Source organism: Coregonus clupeaformis, unplaced genomic scaffold (genome assembly GCF_020615455.1).
Source record: "Coregonus clupeaformis isolate EN_2021a unplaced genomic scaffold, ASM2061545v1 scaf1714, whole genome shotgun sequence".
Classification (NCBI taxonomy): Eukaryota; Metazoa; Chordata; class Actinopteri; order Salmoniformes; family Salmonidae; genus Coregonus; species Coregonus clupeaformis.
The window spans coordinates 26,735-46,132 of record NW_025535168.1 but is presented as its reverse complement, the minus strand read 5'-3'; the positions used below and the strand labels follow the sequence as shown (position 1 = coordinate 46,132).

The window sequence follows — 19,398 nt, the reverse complement described above, 5'->3', positions numbered from 1 at the left end:
TAATAATTTAAACCACCTAAATATACTCCCATTCACTGTATCACGTTTCAGGAGAAGACCCAGATGTTGACATTGTCGAAGTAACAAAAGGTTATTACAAAATCAGGGGGCAGGTAAACAACAGGTCAAGGGCAGGCAGAGATCAGTAATCCAGATCAGAGTCCAAAAAGTACAGAACGGCAGGCAGTGTTAGGGCAGGCAGAGGTCAATAATCCAGATCAGAGTCCAAAAAGTACAGAACGGCAGGCAATTCGCCCTTTATTATTATTTTTATTTTTTTTACAGTGGCAAAGGGTAAAGTCTACAAAACCTAGACCACTGTGTTTATTATAGATTCAAGTTTTGGAAACATAAAACTGTATTGAGATTAAATGTTTAATCGAGGAGAAAATGTGCAGAATGTCTCACTCGATCTCCATCTTCTCCCGCCACTGGGCTTCCTCTCATCACCATATTTGGTAGTGAGTGGAAACGTCAACCGGATGCTTAACATTTATACATCAGGTGAAATATCTGGCTCATTGTTCTATCTGTGGTGTGGTTGTGTCATTAGGTGGTGGGCAGAAGCTGAAAAGAGTGAAGTTAATCGAGGAGGAGCAGATTTGTTTGTATTATGACAGCAAAATACTCTTATGATGACTATAACATTTGTTGGCACCTTCAATTCTTGCACATTTTCTCATAAAAAGTATACTGAACAAAAATATAAATGCAACATGCAACAATTTCAAAGATTTTACTGAGTTACAGTTCATATATATATATATAAGGAAATCAGTCAATTGAAATAAATTAATAAGGCCCTAATCTATGGATTTCACATGACTTGGGAGGGGTGCAGCTATGGGTGGGCCTGGGAGGGCATAGGTCCACCCACTGGGGTGCAGCTATGGGTGGGCCTGGGAGGGCATAGGTCCACCCACTGGGGAGCCAGGCCCAGCCAATCAGAATGAGGTTTTTTCCACACAAAAGGACTTTATTACAGACAGAAATACTCCTCAGTTTCATCAGCTGTTCGGGCGGCTGATCTCAGACGATCCCTTAAGTGAACAAGCCGGATGTGGATGTCCTGGGCTGGTGTGGTTACACGTGGTCTGTGGGATCGGCTTATGGTAGAGAAATTGACATTAAATTCTCTGGCAACAGCTCTGGTGGACATTCCTGCAGTCAGCATGCCAATTGCACACTCCCTCAAGTAAGTACTGTTTCCTTCTCCTCTTCCAACATGACAGTTATCTCTCCCTCCTCCTTCACTCCAAGAACGGCATCCTCCTCTCTCTCTTCTTCTTCTTCTTTCACTGTAACTTCCTCATCTTCTTTCTTTACTGTGACATCCTCCTCTTCCTTCTCCTCTTTCACAACAATGTTCAGCCACAGACCCTCTTTCTCCGTCCAGCAGACCTCCTCTTCTTTAGCAGGAGGGGAGTAGCTTAGTGAGCTCATGGTCGGGGATGTTAGCTAACTAGTTAGCATTAGCCTAGTGTTACTTAGCCAGATAGGAGGATGTTAGCTAGCTTGTTAGCATTAGCCTAGTGTTACTTAGCCAGATAGGAGGATGTTCGCTAGCTAGTTAGCATTAGCCTAGTGTTACTTAGCCAGATAGGAGGATATTAGCTAGCTAGTTAGCATTAGCCTAGTGTTACTTAGCCAGATAGGAGGATGTTCGCTAGCTAGTTAGCATTAGCCTAGTGTTACTTAGCCAGATAGGAGGATGTTAGCTAGCTTGTTAGCATTAGCCTAGTGTTACTTAGCCAGATAGGAGGATGTTCGCTAGCTAGTTAGCATTAGCCTAGTGTTACTTAGCCAGATAGGAGGATGTTAGCTAGCTTGTTAGCGTTAGCCTAGTGTTACTTAGCCAGATAGGAGGATGTTAGCTAGCTTGTTAGCATTAGCCTAGTGTTACTTAGCCAGATAGGAGGATGTTAGCTAGCTTGTTAGCATTAGCCTAGTGTTACTTAGCCAGATAGGAGGATGTTAGCTAGTTAAGATGAGCTACTAGCCTAGTGTTAGGCTATTCTAGCTATTCAGCCAGCTGATTAGTAACTTACATATGAAATAAATGGGGTAACTATCTATACAACATATATTTTCTTAAACACAGTGACACCGAAATAATCTCAAGAGCTATAATGTTTCGGCTATGTTGTCTAGCAAGCTACCAAAGTGGCTGACTAGCTGTTGTTGTTGTACGAAACTAGCTAGCATTTTTTATCAAAAACACAAGTCAGAACACAGCCTCTCTATTCTCTCATGGGATTTCAGGTCCTCTGACTGGGAAAATGTCTTTCCACAATGAGAGCAGTGGTATGTCTTGTCCTCCTGTGTTTTAGTATGTTGGTAGGGCTTTTCTCCTGTGTGTGTTCTCTCATGCTTTTTCAGGCCCCATGATCGGGTAAAACTCTTTTCACACTGGGAACATTGGTAGGGCTTTTCTCCTGTGTGTATTCTTTCATGCACTTTCAGGCTCCCTTGATGGGTAAAACTCTTTTCACACTGGGAACATTGGTAGGGCTTTTCTCCTGTGTGTGTCCTCTCATGCTCATTCAGGCTCCCATACCACATAAAACTCTTTCCACAGTGGGAACAGTGATAAGGCTTCTCTCCTGTGTGTGTTCTCTCATGCCCAACCAGGGCCCCTAACTGAGTAAAACTCTTTCCACAGTGGGAGCAGTGGTAAGGCTTTTCTCCTGTATGTATTCTCTCGTGCATTTTGTCAGACTCCATAAATGAGTAAAACTCTTTTCACAGTGGGAGCACTGATGTCGTCTCTCTGGTTTGGCCGTCTCTGGGTCTGGTTCCCCTGAAGGACTCTTCCCGCTGTCAGAGTGAGAGTCTGGTCTCTCTCCTGCCAAAGACAGACATGTAATTTAGCTAAACAGCGACCTGAATGAAACCTCCACATAATAAAACCGTCTTCCTATGAGGTTTAATCCAGACTATATCCCACAATAGCCTGAGGTCAGTCTTCACAACACAATAAAAAATAAACTTGAGATGTAGAGCTTCAAATCTAATCTTGCTCTCATGGAATGTCATGTTTATAGGCTGATCAGAGCTCTACAATAATAGATAATGTCATGTTTATAGGCTGATCAGAGCTCTATAATAATAGATAATGTCATGTTTATAGGCTGATCAGAGCTCTATAATAATAGATAATGTCATGTTTATAGGCTGATCAGAGCTCTATAATAATAGATAATGTCATGTTTATAGGCTGATCAGAGCTCTATAATAATAGATAATGTCATGTTTATAGGCTGATCAGAGCTCTATAATAATAGATAATGTCATGTTTATAGGCTGATCAGAGCTCTATAATAATAGATAATGTCATGTTTTAGGCTGATAATAATACAGTGCATTCGAAAGTATTCAGACCCCCTTGACTTTTCCACATTTTGTTACAGCCTTATTTTTAAATGCATTTTTGATTTGTTTATTCTGATCAATCTAAACACAACATCCCATAATGACAAAGCAAAAACAGGTTGTTAGAAGGTTTTGCAAATTTATAAAAAAACAAACAAAAAAACAGCGATACCTTATTTACATAAGTATTCAGACCTTTTCTATGAGCCTCGAAATTGAGCTCAGGTGCATCCTGCTTCCATTGATCATCCTTGAGATGTTTCTACAACTTGATTGGAGTCCACCTGTGGTAAATTCCATTGATTTGACATGATTTGGAAAGGCACACATCCTGTCTATATCATTAGTGCATGTCAGAGAAAGGTCAAGGAATTGTCCGTAGAGCTCCGAGACAGGATTGTGTTGAGGCACAGATCTGGGGAAGGTTACCAAAAAATGTCTGCAGCATTGAAGGTCCCCAAGAACAGAGTGGCCTCCATCATTCTTAAATGGAAGAAGTTTGGAACCACCAAGATTCTTCCTAGAGCTGGCCGCCTGGCCAAACTGAGCAATCGGGGAAGAAGGGCCTTGGTCAGGGAGGTGACCAAGAACCCGATGGTCACTCTGACTGAGCTCCTCTGTGGAGATGGGAGAACCTTCCAGAAGGACAACCATCTCTGCAGCATTCCACCAATCAGGCCTTTGCGGTAGAGTGGCCAGACAGAAGCCACTCCTCAGTAAAAGGCACATGACAGCCCGCTTGTAGTTTGCCAAAAGGCACCTTAAGGACTCTCAGACCATGAGAAACAAGATTGAACTCTTTGGCCTGAATGCCAAGCGTCATGTCTGGAGGAAACCTGGCACCATTCCTACGGCGAAACTTGGTGGTGGCAGTATCATGCTGTGGGGATGTTTTTCAGCGGCAGGGACTGGGAGACTATCAGGATCGAGGGAAAGATGAACAGAACAAAGTACAGAGAGATCCTTGATGAAAACCTTCTCTAGAGCGCTCAGGACCTCAGACTGGGGCAAAGGTTCACCTTCCAGCAGGACAACGACCCTAAGCACACAGCCAAGACAACGCAGGAGTGGCTTTGGGACAAGTCTCTGAATGTCCTTGAGTTGCCCAGCCAGAGCCCGGACTTGAACCCGATCTAATATCTCTGGAGAGACCTGAAAATAGCTGTGCAGCGACACTTCCCATCCAACCTGACAGAGCTTGAGAGGATCTGCAGAGAAGAATGGAGAAACTCCCCAAATACAGGTGTGCCAAGCTTGTAGCGTCATACCCAAGAAGACTCGAGGCTGTAATCGCTGCCAAAGGTGCTTCAACAAAGTACTGAGTAAAGTGTCCACCAGGCTTTCACCTCATCAGCCTGGAAGCAGAGGCTACATACAGGGAAGATCTCAATTGTATCCTCCTGGGTGCAGAAGAGGTGGATTTGGGGCTCAAAAACAACACTTATTTCCAGACAAGGTATTTAAGGTATTATTTTGGTTGCTTGTAACTTTTTATTTAAACCTTTTTTGGGAGTACATACCAGTGGGACAGCAGTACTGATCATAGTTGCTCAGCGAAACTCCATTCTTTGCTTAGTCCAGAACGTATTTTGACATTATTAAGCTTGAAAAGGAGGATCTCCATATTGAACGTCTCCTGTAAGCCCAGATTCTGGTTCAAACGGCTCCTTCAGTCTATTATTAGGCTACTTAATATAGTTTTTACAATTTCTACATTAAAAAAGAACATAATCACATGTATCACTTCAGTTGAATGCCGTTTTAAAACCACGTCTCAGTTCAACAACAGTTAGTGATACTATTTTTAAGACAGCACTTACTGGTGTTAATTAGACCTTCAGTCTCTTCCTCCTCCTCCTTCAATGTGACAGTTATCTCTCCCTCCCTCTTCGCTCCAAAAACGGCATCCTCTTCTTTCACGGTAATATTCTCTTCTCTTTTCACTCTTAACGCTTCTTCCTCTTCTTTCACTGTAACGTCTTTCACTTCTTCTTTCACGGTAACAGCCTCACCCTCTACTTGTTTTTGTATTGTAACATCCTCCTCTTCCTCCTCCTCTTTCACTAGAGCTTCTTTCTCCGTCCAGCAGACCTCCTCTTGTTTAGCAGGAGGATAGTAGCTTAGTGAGCTCATGGTCGGAGATGTTAGCATTAGCTAGCTATAGCAACATAAATATTACATTCAAGGGGTAACTAGCTAGCTATACGACATAAGGTGACAGGAGTGCTTTTAAAACCCACTGGATAATATACACGAAAGCGTCTAAGAGCTTGAAGCTAACAAGCTACCGAGTTGGCTGACTAGCTGTTGTTGAAGAAGCGTTCCGTCCACTAGATTATACGTCACACTCTGACAGCATCGCCTGAAAGACGCACATCGCCATCTGCTGACAGGAGTGGGTAACGCAGTTGAGTTTATTTATTATTGTTTATGTCCAATACTTATAAATATATGATTCTCTCCTTTTGGAATCAATGGAATGGTACCTTAAAAGGGGCAATCAGCAGCAAAAACAAGTTCCCCGCCACTGTTTCGGTGAAAAGCTCAGGGACAACCCTGGAGAAATGTAACCACTCAAATTCATAGACAGGTGCAAGGATTGACCATCCATGATATCACAATTATTGGTTTTAACCATGTTTTAAGGTTTTACAGTGTTTGTTTACATTTACTTTGTTTACAAACATTGGTATAAAACAAGCTTATATTGTGGGTGCTGACGTGGTACGACAGTTGGACTAAGCTCATGAGGCACTTGTGAGTGCCAGTTGGTGTGTGTGTGTGTGTGTGTGTGTGTGTGTGTGTGATGTTGGGCTGAAGCTACTGACCCGGAAGTTGATGGAAAAGTTATTAATTTCCGGTGCAGCGTTGTAAGGCACTGCATCGCAGTGCTTGAGGCGTCACTACAGACCCGGGTTCGATCCCGGGGCTGTGTCGCAGCCGGCCGCGACCTGGAGACCCATGACGCGGCGCACAATTGGCCCAGCGTCGTCCGGATTAGGCCGGCCGGGATGTCCTTGTCCCATCGCGCTCTAGCGACTCCTGTGGCGGGCCGGGCGCATGCATGCTGACATGGTCGCCAGTTGTATGGCGTTTCCTCTGAAACATTGGTGCGGCTGGCTTCCGGGTTAAGCGAGCAATGGGTCAAGAAGCAGTGCGGCTTGGCGGGGGGGTCGTGTTTCAGAGGACGCATGGCTCTCGACCTTCGCCTCTCCCGAGTCCGTATGGGAGTTGCAGCGATGGGACAATACTGTTTAGTTTTTTTCTCCATTTAACTAAGTAGCAACAACAATATTATATTGAGATGTATAAAGAGAAGCATGTGTTGATTAGTGAACATTTTTAATGAGTGAGAATTTAAAACAAACTTAACATCTACTACACATCTGTATTTAGGCCATTTCGGATTCATTCAGTCAAACAGACAGATAATAACCATTTAGGTCTAACACGTACAGTGCCTTGCAAAATTATTCATCCCCGTTGGCGTTTTTCCTATTTTGTTGAATTACAACCTGTAATTTAAATGGATTTATGTAATGGACATACACAAAATAGTCCAAATTGGTAAAGTGGAATGAAAAATATAACTTGTTTCAAATAATTCTAACAAATAAATAACGGAAAAGTGGTGTGTGCATATGTATTCACCCCCTTTGCTATGAAGCCCCTAAATAAGATCTGGTGCAACCAATTACCTTCATAAGTCACATAATTAGTTAAATAAAGTCCACCTGTGTGCAATCTAAGTGTCACAGGATCTGTCACATGATCTCAGTTGTGTCCTCCTCCCAGAGTGCGAAGAGCCTTGGCGTGACCCTGGACAACACCCTGTCGTTCTCCGCTAACATCAAGGCGGTGACCCGATCCTGCAGGTTCATGCTCTACAACATTCGGAGAGTACGACCCTGCCTTACACAGGAAGCGGCACAGGTCCTAATCCAGGCACTTGTCATCTCCCGTCTGGATTACTGCAACTCGCTGTTGGCTGGCCTCCCTGCCTGTGTCATTAAACCCCTACAACTCATCCAGAATGCCGCAGCCCGTCTGGTGTTCAACCTTCCCAAGTTCTCTCACGTCACCCCCCTCCTCCGCACACTCCACTGGCTTCCAGTTGAAGCTCGCATCCGTTACAAGACCATGGTGCTTGCCTATGGAGCAGTGAGGGGAACGGCACCTCCGTACCTTCAGGCTCTGATCAGTCCCTACACCCAAACGAGGGCATTGCGTTCATCCACCTCTGGCCTGCTGGCTCCCCTTCCTCTGTGGAAGCATAGTTCCCGCTCAGCCCAGTCAAAACTGTTCGCTGCTCTGGCACCCCAATGGTGGAACAAGCTCCCTCACGACGCCAGGACAGCGGAGTCACTCACCACCTTCCGGATACATTTGAAACCCCACCTCTTTAAGGAATACCTGGGATAGGATAAAGTAATCCTTCTAACCCCCCCCCCCAAAAAAAAATGGGGTTATCCCACTGGCTATAGGGTGAATGCACCAATTTGTGAGTCGCTCTGGATAAGAGCGTCTGCTAAATGACGTAAATGTGCCCTTGAGCAAGGCACTTAACCCTAATTGCTCCTGTAAGTCGCTCTGGATAAGAGCGTCTGCTAAATGACTAAAATGTAAATGTAAATGTATATATAGACCTGTTCTGAAAGGTCCCAGAGTCTGCAACACCACTAAGCAAGGGGCACCACCTAGCAAGCGGCACCATGAAGACCAAGGAGCTCTCCAAACAGGTCAGGGACAAAGTTGTGGAGAAGTACAGATCAGGATTGGGTTATAAAAAAAATCTGAAACTTTGAACATCCCACGGAGCACCATTAAATCCGTTATTAAAAAATTGAAAGAATATGGCACCACAACAAACCTGCCAAGAGAGGGCCGCCCACCAAAACTCACGGACCAGGCAAGGAGGGCATTAATCAGAGGCAACAAAGAGACCAGAGATAACCCTGAAGGAGCTGCAAAGCTCCACAGCGGAGATTGTAGTATTTGTCCATAGGACCACTTTAAGCCATACACTCCAAGAGCTGGGCTTTACGGAAGAGTGGCCAGAAAAAAGCCATTGCTTAAAGAAAAAATCTAGCAAACACGTTTGGTATTCGCCAAAAGACATGTGGGAGACTCCCCAAACATATGGAAGAAGGTACTCTGGTCAGATGAGACTAAAATTGAGGTTTTTGTCCATCAAGGAAAACGCTATGTCTGGCGCAAACCCAACACCTCTCATCACCCCCGAGAACACCATCCATTCATGTTTTCATTGGCAGGGACTGGGAAACTGGTCAGAATTGAAGGAATGATGAATGGCGCTAAATACAGGGACATTCTTGAGGGAAACCTGTTTCAGTCTTCTAGAGATTTGAGACTGGGACGGAGGTTCAACTTCCAGCAGGACAATGACCCTAAGCATACTGCTAAAGCAACACTCGAGTGGTTTAAGGGGAAACATTTAAATGTCTTGGAATGGCCTAGTCAAAGCCCAGACCTCAATCCAATCGAGAATCTTTTGTCTTATTTCTTGTTTGTTTCACCCCAAAACTTATTTTGCATCTTCAAAGTGGTAGGCTTGTTGTGCAAGTCAAATGATACAACCCCCCAAAAAATCTATTTGTATTCCAGGTTGTAAGGCAAAAAAAATGGGAAAAATGCCAAGGGGGGGTGAATACTTTCGCTAGCCACTGTAACAATACATAGATGTATATAATATATATATATATATATATATATATATATATATATATATATATATATATATATATATATATATATATAATGAACATTCACTAATGGCGTTCCACATGCTATTTATTTTCAGATTTATATTAAAAAATAAGTTGCATTAATAAAATGCTTTATACAATCAGCACCTCTTACATGATGGAATAATACTTTTGGGAACATTCACGAGGTAGTGAGTGTTCTTCATGTGAAAAAAATTGTCAACGTTATCAGAACAACGTAATCAAATTTTCATACACCTTTATCTTGAAGAGAAGACTACACAAATTAACTCAATGAAACACAACAACTACATTCATGAGATTTCAAGGTTACAATCAAGAAATACACATTCCACTAATCTATTTTATTATTTTTATTTTTAAATATCAAAATCATCTAATGACCATCTGACGGTTCATACAGTACTTGTATTCTATCAATCCAAATTATTAATAAAAATAGTAAATTGATTTTAGACATTCTTGAGAGGAAACTAAAACAAAAGTAAAAGCCTATTTTTCATATAAACATGATTTCATTACTAAAAATAAACATAAAAAACATAAGTCAGAACACAGTAGTTTCCATCCATCTTTAGCTTGAAAACTAGAACACAGATGAAGTCAATGAAACACAATAACTAACTTAAAGAGGTTTCAAGGTTAAAATCAAGAAATACACATTGGATTCATCAATTTAATCATTTACATGTTTTAAATATCCAAATCATATAATGAACATCTGAGGGTTCATTCAGTACTTGCATTCCATCAATCCAAATTAAACTTTTTAAAATTGTAATTTGATTTTAGACGTGATCATGTCTCGAGAGGAAAAAACTCAAACAAAAGTAAGCCTATTTCTGAGTAAGATTTCAAATTTTTTACATTTTAGTCATTTTAGCAGATGCTCTTATCCAGAGCCTTACAGTTCCAGTCAATACATTTTCATACTGGCCCCCCCGTGGGAAAGGAACCCACAACCCTGGCGTTGCAAGCGCCATAATCTACCAACTGAGCTACAGGGGACAATATCATAAACAATGTGATTTCATTTAAAAATAAATAAATAAGTCAGAACACAGCCTCTCTATTCTGTCATGTGATTTAAGGTCCTCTGTCCAGGAAAGTATGTTAAGATTTCTCTCCAGAGTGTATTCTCTTCTTATGTTTGTTCAGGCTTCCTAACTGGGTAAAACTCTTTTCACAATGGGAGCAGTGGTGCGGTTTCTCCCCTGTGTGCGTCCTCTCATGTGATTTTAGGTGCTGTAAACCTGAAAATCTTTTTCCACACTGGGAACATTGGAAAGGCTTTTCACCTGTGTGTTTCATCTCATGCTTTTTTAGGTTCCCTAACTGGGTAAAATCCTTTCCACATAGGGCACAATGGTGTGATTTCTCCCCTGTGTGCGTCCTCTCATGTGATTTTAGGTGCTGTAAACCTGAAAATCTCTTTCCACACTGGGAACATTGGAAAGGCTTTTCTCCTGTGTGTATTCCTTTATGCTTTTTCAGGCTCCCTAACTGGGTAAATCTCTTTCCACACTGGGAGCAGTGGTGTGGTTTCTCTCCAGTGTGTGTCCTACCATGTGATTTTAGGTGCTCTGATCGTGAAAATCTCTTACCACACTGGGAACATTGGAAAGGCTTTTCTCCTGTGTGTATTCCTTTATGCTTTTTCAGGTTCCCTAACAGGGTAAATCTCTTTCCACACTGGGAACATTGGAAAGGCTTTTCTTCTGTGTGTATTATTTTATGGTTGTTCAGGTTCCCTAACTGGGTAAAACGCTTTCCACACTGGGCGCAGTGGTAAGGCTTTTCTCCAGAGTGTATTCTCTTATGTTTGTTCAGGTTCCCTAATTGGGTAAAACCCTTTCCACAATGGGAGCAGTGGTGTGGTTTATCCCCCGTGTGTGTCCTCTCGTGTGATTTTAGTTCCTGTGATCGTGAAAATCTTTTTCCACACTGGGAACATTGGAAAGGCTTTTCGCCTGTGTGTTTCATCTCATGCGTTTTTAGGTTCCCTAACTGGGTAAAATCCTTTCCACACAGGGCACAATGGTGTGGTTTCTCACCTGTGTGCGTCCTCTCATGTGATTTTAGGTGCTGTAAACCTGAAAATCTCTTTCCACACTGGGAACATTGGAAAGGCTTTTCTCCTGTGTGTATTCCTTTATGCTTTTTCAGGCTCCCTAACTGGGTAAATCTCTTTCCACACTGGGAGCAGTGGTGTGGTTTCTCCCCAGTGTGTGTCCTACCATGTGATTTTAGGTGCTCTGATCGTGAAAATCTCTTTCCACACTGGGAACATTGGAAAGGCTTTTCTCCTGTGTGTATTCCTTTATGCTTTTTCAGGTTCCCTAACAGGGTAAATCTCTTTCCACACTGGGAGCAGGGGTGTGGTTTCTCCCATGTGTGTGTCCCCTCATGCTGTATAAGCTTCCATAACCACTTAAAACTCAAACTACACTGGGAGCAGTGGTGTCGTCTCACTGGTTTGGCCGTCTCTGGGTCTGGTTCCCCCGAAGAACTCTTCTTGCGTCTGTCAGAATGAGAGTCTGGTCTCTCTCCTGCCAAAGACAGAGTATTTAGTTAAACAGAGAGATATCTAAATGAAATCTCCTGCTCTTCTTCCTATGAAGTTTAATCCAGACTAGATCCCTCATTATAAAACCGTAAATGTGGATCCTGGATGCTGATTTGTTGATAGTCATGACTCATGGGTAATCCCTGTAAAATGGGTCTAGAATGGTACATAAGGGGTTAAGTTAAGATGGGTCTAGAATGGTACATAAGGGGTTAAGTTAAGATGGAGCTAGAATGGTACATAAGGGGTTAAGTTAAGATGGGGCTAGAATGGTACATAAGGGGGTTAATTTAAGATGGGTCTAGAATGGTACATAAGGGGGTTAATTTAAGATGGGTCTAGAATGGTACATAAGGGGTTAAGTTAAGATGGGGCTAGAATGGTACATAAAGGGGTTAGTATAAGATGGGTCTAGAATGGTACATAAGGGGGTTAATTTAAGATGGGTCTAGAATGGTACATAAGGGGTTAAGTTAAGATGGGGCTAGAATGGTACATAAGGGGTTAAGTTAAGATGGGTCTAGAATGGTACATAAGGGGTTAAGTTAAGATGGGGCTAGAATGGTACATAAGGGGTTAAGTTAAGATGGGGCTAGAATGGTACATAAGGGGTTAAGTTAAGGTGGGGCTAGAATGGTACATAAGGGGTTAATTTAAGATGGGGCTAGAATGGTACATAAGGGGTTAAGTTAAGATGGGTCTAGAATGGTACATAAGGGGTTAAGTTAAGATGGGTCTAGAATGGTACATAAGGGGTTAAGTTAAGATGGGTCTAGAATGGTACATAAGGGGTTAAGTTAAGATGGGGCTAGAATGGTACATAAGGGGTTAAGTTAAGATGGGTCTTCAGTTGAACAGTGATTAGAACAGGTGATAGATCCAGTGATGTATTTGATCATGTGATCCAGCACCAGCCAAGCGAGCCTCCCTGTTTAGCGTGAATGAAGTGAGTTGGGAACAACAATGTAAATTGTCTTAGAAGTCAATGTCACATAAAAACGTTATTTACATTGTAGTCACTGGCCCCCCGTGGGAATCGAACCCACAACCCTGGCGTTGCAAACGCCATGCTCTACCAACTGAGCTATGTCTGAACTCAGAATAAAATATGCTTCACAAAAATAACATGCTCGCTGTGGTAGAGGTTTTATTTTGAAAAGGCAATTTTCTGCATTTATCAGAATCAGCCATCAGTCCGTAAACAGGATTACTAGAAACATTTTATATAAATGCTTATTGTGTATAACGTTGGACGGAAACTGTTTATTTGTATACGGAATGTCCCTTTATTTGTCATGACTGATTTCAAGATTTTTATAATTTTCATAATATTTGTACCTTTATACCATCAATATCAATGGCGGAGACGCATAGAGATGGCAGCCCTCTGCACTTACCACTAATTCCTTTTTTTTGCTAAATTGGCCGTATTGTACATTCCTCCACGTTACTCCTTTTTTAGTGTCGTCATTAACTATTTTAGCTTCAAGACGCCCCAAAAATAAAGAAGTTAAAAAAGTTTATTGTGCTGATTTATTGGCACATTGAATTGTAGTTTACAAACTCAGTGGAAAAAAACAATGACGTCATATCTGAATTCTGCCATCTTTATGTTTGCCATTGGAATCTGTCAATGCTTACCTGGATAAATGCTTGCTTTACCATTAAACAGTTAAGGAACTGTGTGACAAACCCTTGACATTTTTAGTATAATAAATTGAAATGTTTGTTTTTTTGGAGACTTCAGAAATAAGTTGAAACAGTCCACGTGTTGAATTTCATTTGATATAATTCCCCAGAATCTAAATAGTTCCAGAATCTGAATAGTTCCAGAATCTGTATAGTTCCAGAATCGGTATAGTTCCAGAATCTGTATAGTTCCAGAATCTGTATAGTTCCAGAATCTGTATAGTTCCAGAATCTGTAGAGTTCCAGAATCTAAATAGTTCCAGAATCGAAATAGTTCCAGAATCGAAATAGTTCCAGAATCAAAATAGTTCCAAAATCTAAATAGTTCCAGAATCTGAATAGTTCCAGAATCTGTATAGTTCCAGAATCTAAATAGTTCCATAATCTGTATAGTTCCAGAATCTGTATAGTTCCAGAATCTGAATAGTTCCAGAATCTGTATAGGTCCAGAATCTGTATAGTTCCAGAATCTGTATAGATCCAGAATCTGAATAGTTCCAGAATCTGTATAGTTCCCGAATCTAAATAGTTCCAGAATCTGAATAGTTCCAGAATCTGAATAGTTCCAGAATCTGAATAGTTCCAGAATCTGAATAGTTCCAGAATCTGTATAGTTCCAGAATCTAAATAGTTCCAGAATCTGTATAGTTCCAGAATCTGTATAGTTCCAGAATCTGAATAGTTCCAGAATCTGTATAGGTCCAGAATCTGTATAGTTCCAGAATCTGTATAGATCCAGAATCTGAATAGTTCCAGAATCTGTATAGTTCCAGAATCTAAATAGTTCCAGAATCTGAATAGTTCCAGAATCTGAATAGTTCCAGAATCTGAATAGTTCCAGAATCTGAATAGTTCCAGAATCTGTATAGTTCCAGAATCTGTATAGTTCCAGAATCTGAATAGTTCCAGAATCTGTATAGGTCCAGAATCTGTATAGTTCCAGAATCTGAATAGTTCCAGAATCTGTATAGATCCAGAATCTGTATAGTTCCAGAATCTGTATAGTTCCAGAATCTGTATAGATCCAGAATCTGAATAGTTCCAGAATCTGTATAGATCCAGAATCTGTATAGTTCCAGAATCTGTATAGATCCAGAATCTGAATAGTTCCAGAATCTGTATAGTTCCAGAATCTAAATAGTTCCAGAATCTGAATAGTTCCAGAATCTGAATAGTTCCAGAATCTGAATAGTTCCAGAATCTGTATAGTTCCAGAATCTGTATAGTTCCAGAATCTGAATAGTTCCAGAGTCTGTATAGTTCCAGAATCTGTATAGTTCCAGAATCGGAATAGTTCCAGAATCTGTATAGATCCAGAATCTGTATAGTTCCAGAATCTGTATAGTTCCAGAATCTGTATAGATCCAGAATCTGAATAGTTCCAGAATCTGTATAGTTCCAGAATCTGTATAGTTCCAGAATCTAAATAGTTCCAGAATCTAAATAGTTCCAGAATCTAAATAGTTCCAGAATCTGTATAGTTCCAGAATCTGTATAGTTCCAGAATCTAAATAGTTCCAGAATCTGTATAGTTCCAGAATCTGTATAGTTCCAGAATCTGTATAGTTCCAGAATCTGTATAGTTCCAGAATCTGAATAGTTCAAGAATCTGAATAGTTCCATAATCTGTATAGTTCCATAATCTAAATAGTTCCAGAATCTGTATAGTTCCAGAATCTGTATAGTTCCAGAATCTGAATAGTTCCAGAATCTGTAGATTTCCAGAATCTGTATAGTTCCAGAGTCTGTATAGTTCCAGAATCTGAATAGTTCCAGAATCTGTATAGGTCCAGAATCTGTATAGATCCAGAATCTGTATAGATCCAGAATCTGTATTGTTCCAGAATCTGTATAGATCCAGAATCTGAATAGTTCCAGAATCTGTATAGATCCAGAATCTGTATAGTTCCAGAATCTGTATAGATCCAGAATCTGAATAGTTCCAGAATCTGTATAGTTCCAGAATCTAAATAGTTCCAGAATCTGAATAGTTCCAGAATCTGAATAGTTCCAGAATCTGTATAGTTCCAGAATCTGTATAGTTCCAGAATCTGAATAGTTCCAGAGTCTGTATAGTTCCAGAATCTGTATAGTTCCAGAATCTGTATAGATCCAGAATCTGAATAGTTCCAGAATCTTTATAGATCCAGAATCTGTATAGTTCCAGAATCTGTATAGTTCCAGAATCTGTATAGATCCAGAATCTGAATAGTTCCAGAATCTGTATAGTTCCAGAATCTAAATAGTTCCAGAATCTGAATAGTTCCAGAATCTGAATAGTTCCAGAATCTGAATAGATCCAGAATCTGAATAGTTCCAGAATCTGTATAGTTCCAGAATCTGTATAGTTCCAGAATCTAAATAGTTCCAGAATCTAAATAGTTCCAGAATCTAAATAGTTCCAGAATCTGTATAGTTCCAGAATCTGTATAGTTCCAGAATCTAAATAGTTCCAGAATCTGTATAGTTCCAGAATCTGTATAGTTCCAGAATCTGTATAGTTCCAGAATCTGTATAGTTCCAGAATCTGAATAGTTCAAGAATCTGAATAGTTCCATAATCTGTATAGTTCCATAATCTAAATAGTTCCAGAATCTGTATAGTTCCAGAATCTGTATAGTTCCAGAATCTGAATAGTTCCAGAATCTGTAGATTTCCAGAATCTGTATAGTTCCAGAGTCTGTATAGTTCCAGAATCTGAATAGTTCCAGAATCTGTATAGGTCCAGAATCTGTATAGTTCCAGAATCTGAATAGTTCCAGAATCTGTATAGATCCAGAATCTGTATAGTTCCAGAATCTGTATAGTTCCAGAATCTGTATAGATCCAGAATCTGAATAGTTCCAGAATCTTTATAGATCCAGAATCTGTATAGTTCCAGAATCTGAATAGTTCCAGAATCTAAATAATTCCAGAATCTAAATAGTTCCAGAATCTGTATAGTTCCAGAATCTAAATAGTTCCAGAATCTAAATAGTTCCAGAATCCGAATAGTTCCAGAATCTGAATAGTTCCATTCCTGATATTACTGCCAGTGTTTTATAATGGTTTCCCACCATGATATTGTGATATGTATTCCTGTCAGTCATTAACTTTGTATCTGTTGATTTGTGAATGCTGTACATGCTAGCTAGTGGCTGTACTTTTCTCTGCACACGTCGTCATTGGGCTAGCATGGCTATTCATGTCCCCTTTTATTGTTCATTTGTACTTTACAGAGGAGTTGGTGCTAGAGGTCTGCATAGGTCTAACAGACCCGAATTCCTAGATCCGACCCGGGATCCGGGTCCTAAATTCTGACTTTTGTCTTGGATCTGATATAATTGCCACGAGTCTGGGGTATGTGCAATTAAAATGTATTTACCGACTGGACCCCTCCTGATGACCGCGTGGAGCTTGTTATCTATGTCAGACCATTGCAACACAATAAAACGTACAGCTTATGTCCAGCTGAAACTGGTTCCGGCTGCTCACGTCACGTGCGCCTGCTGCTGAGGAGAGAGAGGGAGCGAGTGAACGGAGCCTTGGCCTAGGTTACTGTTCATTGCGAAGATGGAGGCCTTTTTCATTTAACTAAACGACAGTTAGAGGAGGAGTGAAAAGAAGTCTACAAGGGGAATGTTTTATTTTTTGTATTATTATTTTTTTAGTCATTTAGCAGACGCTCTTATCCAGAGCGACTTACAGGAGCAATTAGGGTTAAGTGCCTTGCTCAAGGGCACATCGACAGATTTTTCAATTCTTAGAAAACGTTTTAGCTGATTATAGATGAGAAAACTTTGTTCAACTCGCTATTCAGATTTGATGCAATTTCTCAAATTCGTATTATTTATTTTCGTATTTATGATTCGTTTTATTATTATTATTGTTATTGTAGGTCTATTTAAGAATCTAAACCAGTTCTTTATGTATGTTTTGTTTCATTTTGTAGAAATTATTTTGTTGGCTAAATTAATTTCGAACTGTCTTTGGACCCGTGAATATCTCTCTATTTTTTAAAAATATATACTGTTTGTTTTTGAAAGATTGTCTTTTTCTTACTACAACGACATACTTAGACAAAGACAATTGACAACTAAACATTTACTACAAACATTGACATCCCACCTGCTCAGACCCACATGTTCCCACCATATCCACCCATCCTGTTTGTCTCACAATCTGATTTTCTCTCCTTCCTCATCCTTTGAATATCTCCAGTGCTTGTAATATTGTATGCCATATGGCTTCAAATTGAACAATTCTTTTTCTCTCTGTAGCCCACATTTTGTTCAATATTTAGATAATAATGCATTTGATTCATCCACTGTCTTAACGATGGAGGTTGACGATTTTTTCATCCCTTAAGATGGAGATATAAGAAAACTCAGGAAATATTTTTGGACATATTTAACCCCTTACTTCCAACATAGGCAGATGTGGTGGATTAAGACTCAGCCCATGCTACGTCTCAATATCTCTAGCTTCAACTGACGGATTTTGATGGAGTTTATTTTTCATTATGTTACTTAGATTGACGCACGGGTGGGTCAATAAACTCTTAAGGATTTTAAATAACCTGTAGTAATTATTTTTTAAATAAATTTAATCCAGATCAAAATGATCCTTCTTTGTCTTGACACGAGTCACACACGAGTTGTTTTATGCTTTTATGTGATGTCAAGCACAGACACTGAGTAAAGCACTACAGAAAGAGATATTCAGATGTTTACAAAGGTAGTGAAATATATAATGTGAAGCATTTGATCCATTAACGTTTTGTTGGCCGCCCCCACTCTTTGTAGATTTAACAATTCCTACAGAACAACATATTAAAGTGTAGACCTTCATTAGAATGGCCCTTTAAAACCACACATCGGTTCAACAACTGCAGAGTTTGTGCTCCTGTTTTTAATATATTACTCACTGTTGTTAATCAGATCTCCAGTCTCTTCTTCTTCTTTCACTGCGACAGTCATCTCCTCCTCCTCCTCCTCCTCCTCTTTCACTCTGAACGCGTCTTCCTCTTCTTTCACTGTAACATCCTCCTCTTTCATTCTGAACGCGTCTTCCTCTTCTTTCACTGTAACATCCTCCTCCTCTTTCACTCTGAACGCGTCTTCCTCTTCTTTCACTGTAACATCCTCCTCCTCTTTCACTCTGAACGCGTCTTCCTCTTCTTTCACTGTAACGTCTTTCTCTTCTTCTTTCACGGTAACAGCCTCACCCTCTACTTGTTTTTGTATTGTAACATCCTCCTCTTCCTCCTCCTCTTTCACTAGAGCTTCTTTCTCCGTCCAGCAGACCTCCTCTTCTTTAGCAGGAGGAGAGTAGCTTAGTGAGCTCATGGTTGGGATGTTAGCTAGATAGCCAGTTAGCATTAGTGACTAGGCTGGTGCTAATTTACCCAGCCAGCTAGCTGACTAACAACAACGTAAATATTAAATAGGGTAGCTAGCAAGTAGATACGACAAGTGTGTTTAAAACACAGTGGCTAATATACACCGAAAGAGTTTAAAGAGCTTCAATGTTTTTTTTGGCTATGAAGCTACGGAGGTGATTGACTAGCTGTTGTTGTTGAAGAAGCGTCCCGTCCACTAGATTATACGTCACACTGGCAGCATCGCCTGAAACAGGCACATCGCCATCTGCTGGGTGGGAAGGGTAACACAGTCAAGGGAAATGTTCATTTTATTTTGAGACAAAAAGTTGATTTTTCATTTATTTCATTAAATAATATTATATTGAGACGTACAACGAGAAGCATGTGTTGATTAATGAATATCTTTAATGAGTGAGAATTTAAAACAACCTACCATACTAAGGCAGCTAGGTCCAACCTGCTCCTACATGGTGTACCAGTACTGAGTAGGTCCAAACTGCTCCTACATGGTGTACCAGTACTGAGTAGGTCCAAACTGCTCCTACATGGTGTACCAGTACTGAGTAGGTCCAAACTGCTCCTACACGGTGTACCAGTACTGAGTAGGTCCAAACTGCTCCTACACGGTGTACCAGTACTGAGTAGGTCCAAACTGCTCCTAC

The 19,398-nt window shown here is 40.5% G+C and overlaps 1 protein-coding gene across 1 annotated transcript; it reads right to left on the bottom strand.

Annotated features, from left to right (window-relative positions):
• Nucleotides 1–10,063: 10,063 nt before the first annotated feature.
• Nucleotides 10,064–18,341, bottom strand: LOC123487475 (gastrula zinc finger protein XlCGF57.1-like). Its single transcript, XM_045218666.1, has 2 exons — nucleotides 18,281–18,341; nucleotides 10,064–11,668 (listed from the first exon to the last, which is right to left on the bottom strand). The coding sequence occupies exons 1-2, from the start codon at nucleotides 18,330–18,332 to the stop codon at nucleotides 10,233–10,235; spliced, it is 1,488 nt and encodes a 495-aa protein (XP_045074601.1). The 5' UTR covers nucleotides 18,333–18,341; the 3' UTR covers nucleotides 10,064–10,232.
• Nucleotides 18,342–19,398: the final 1,057 nt, after the last annotated feature.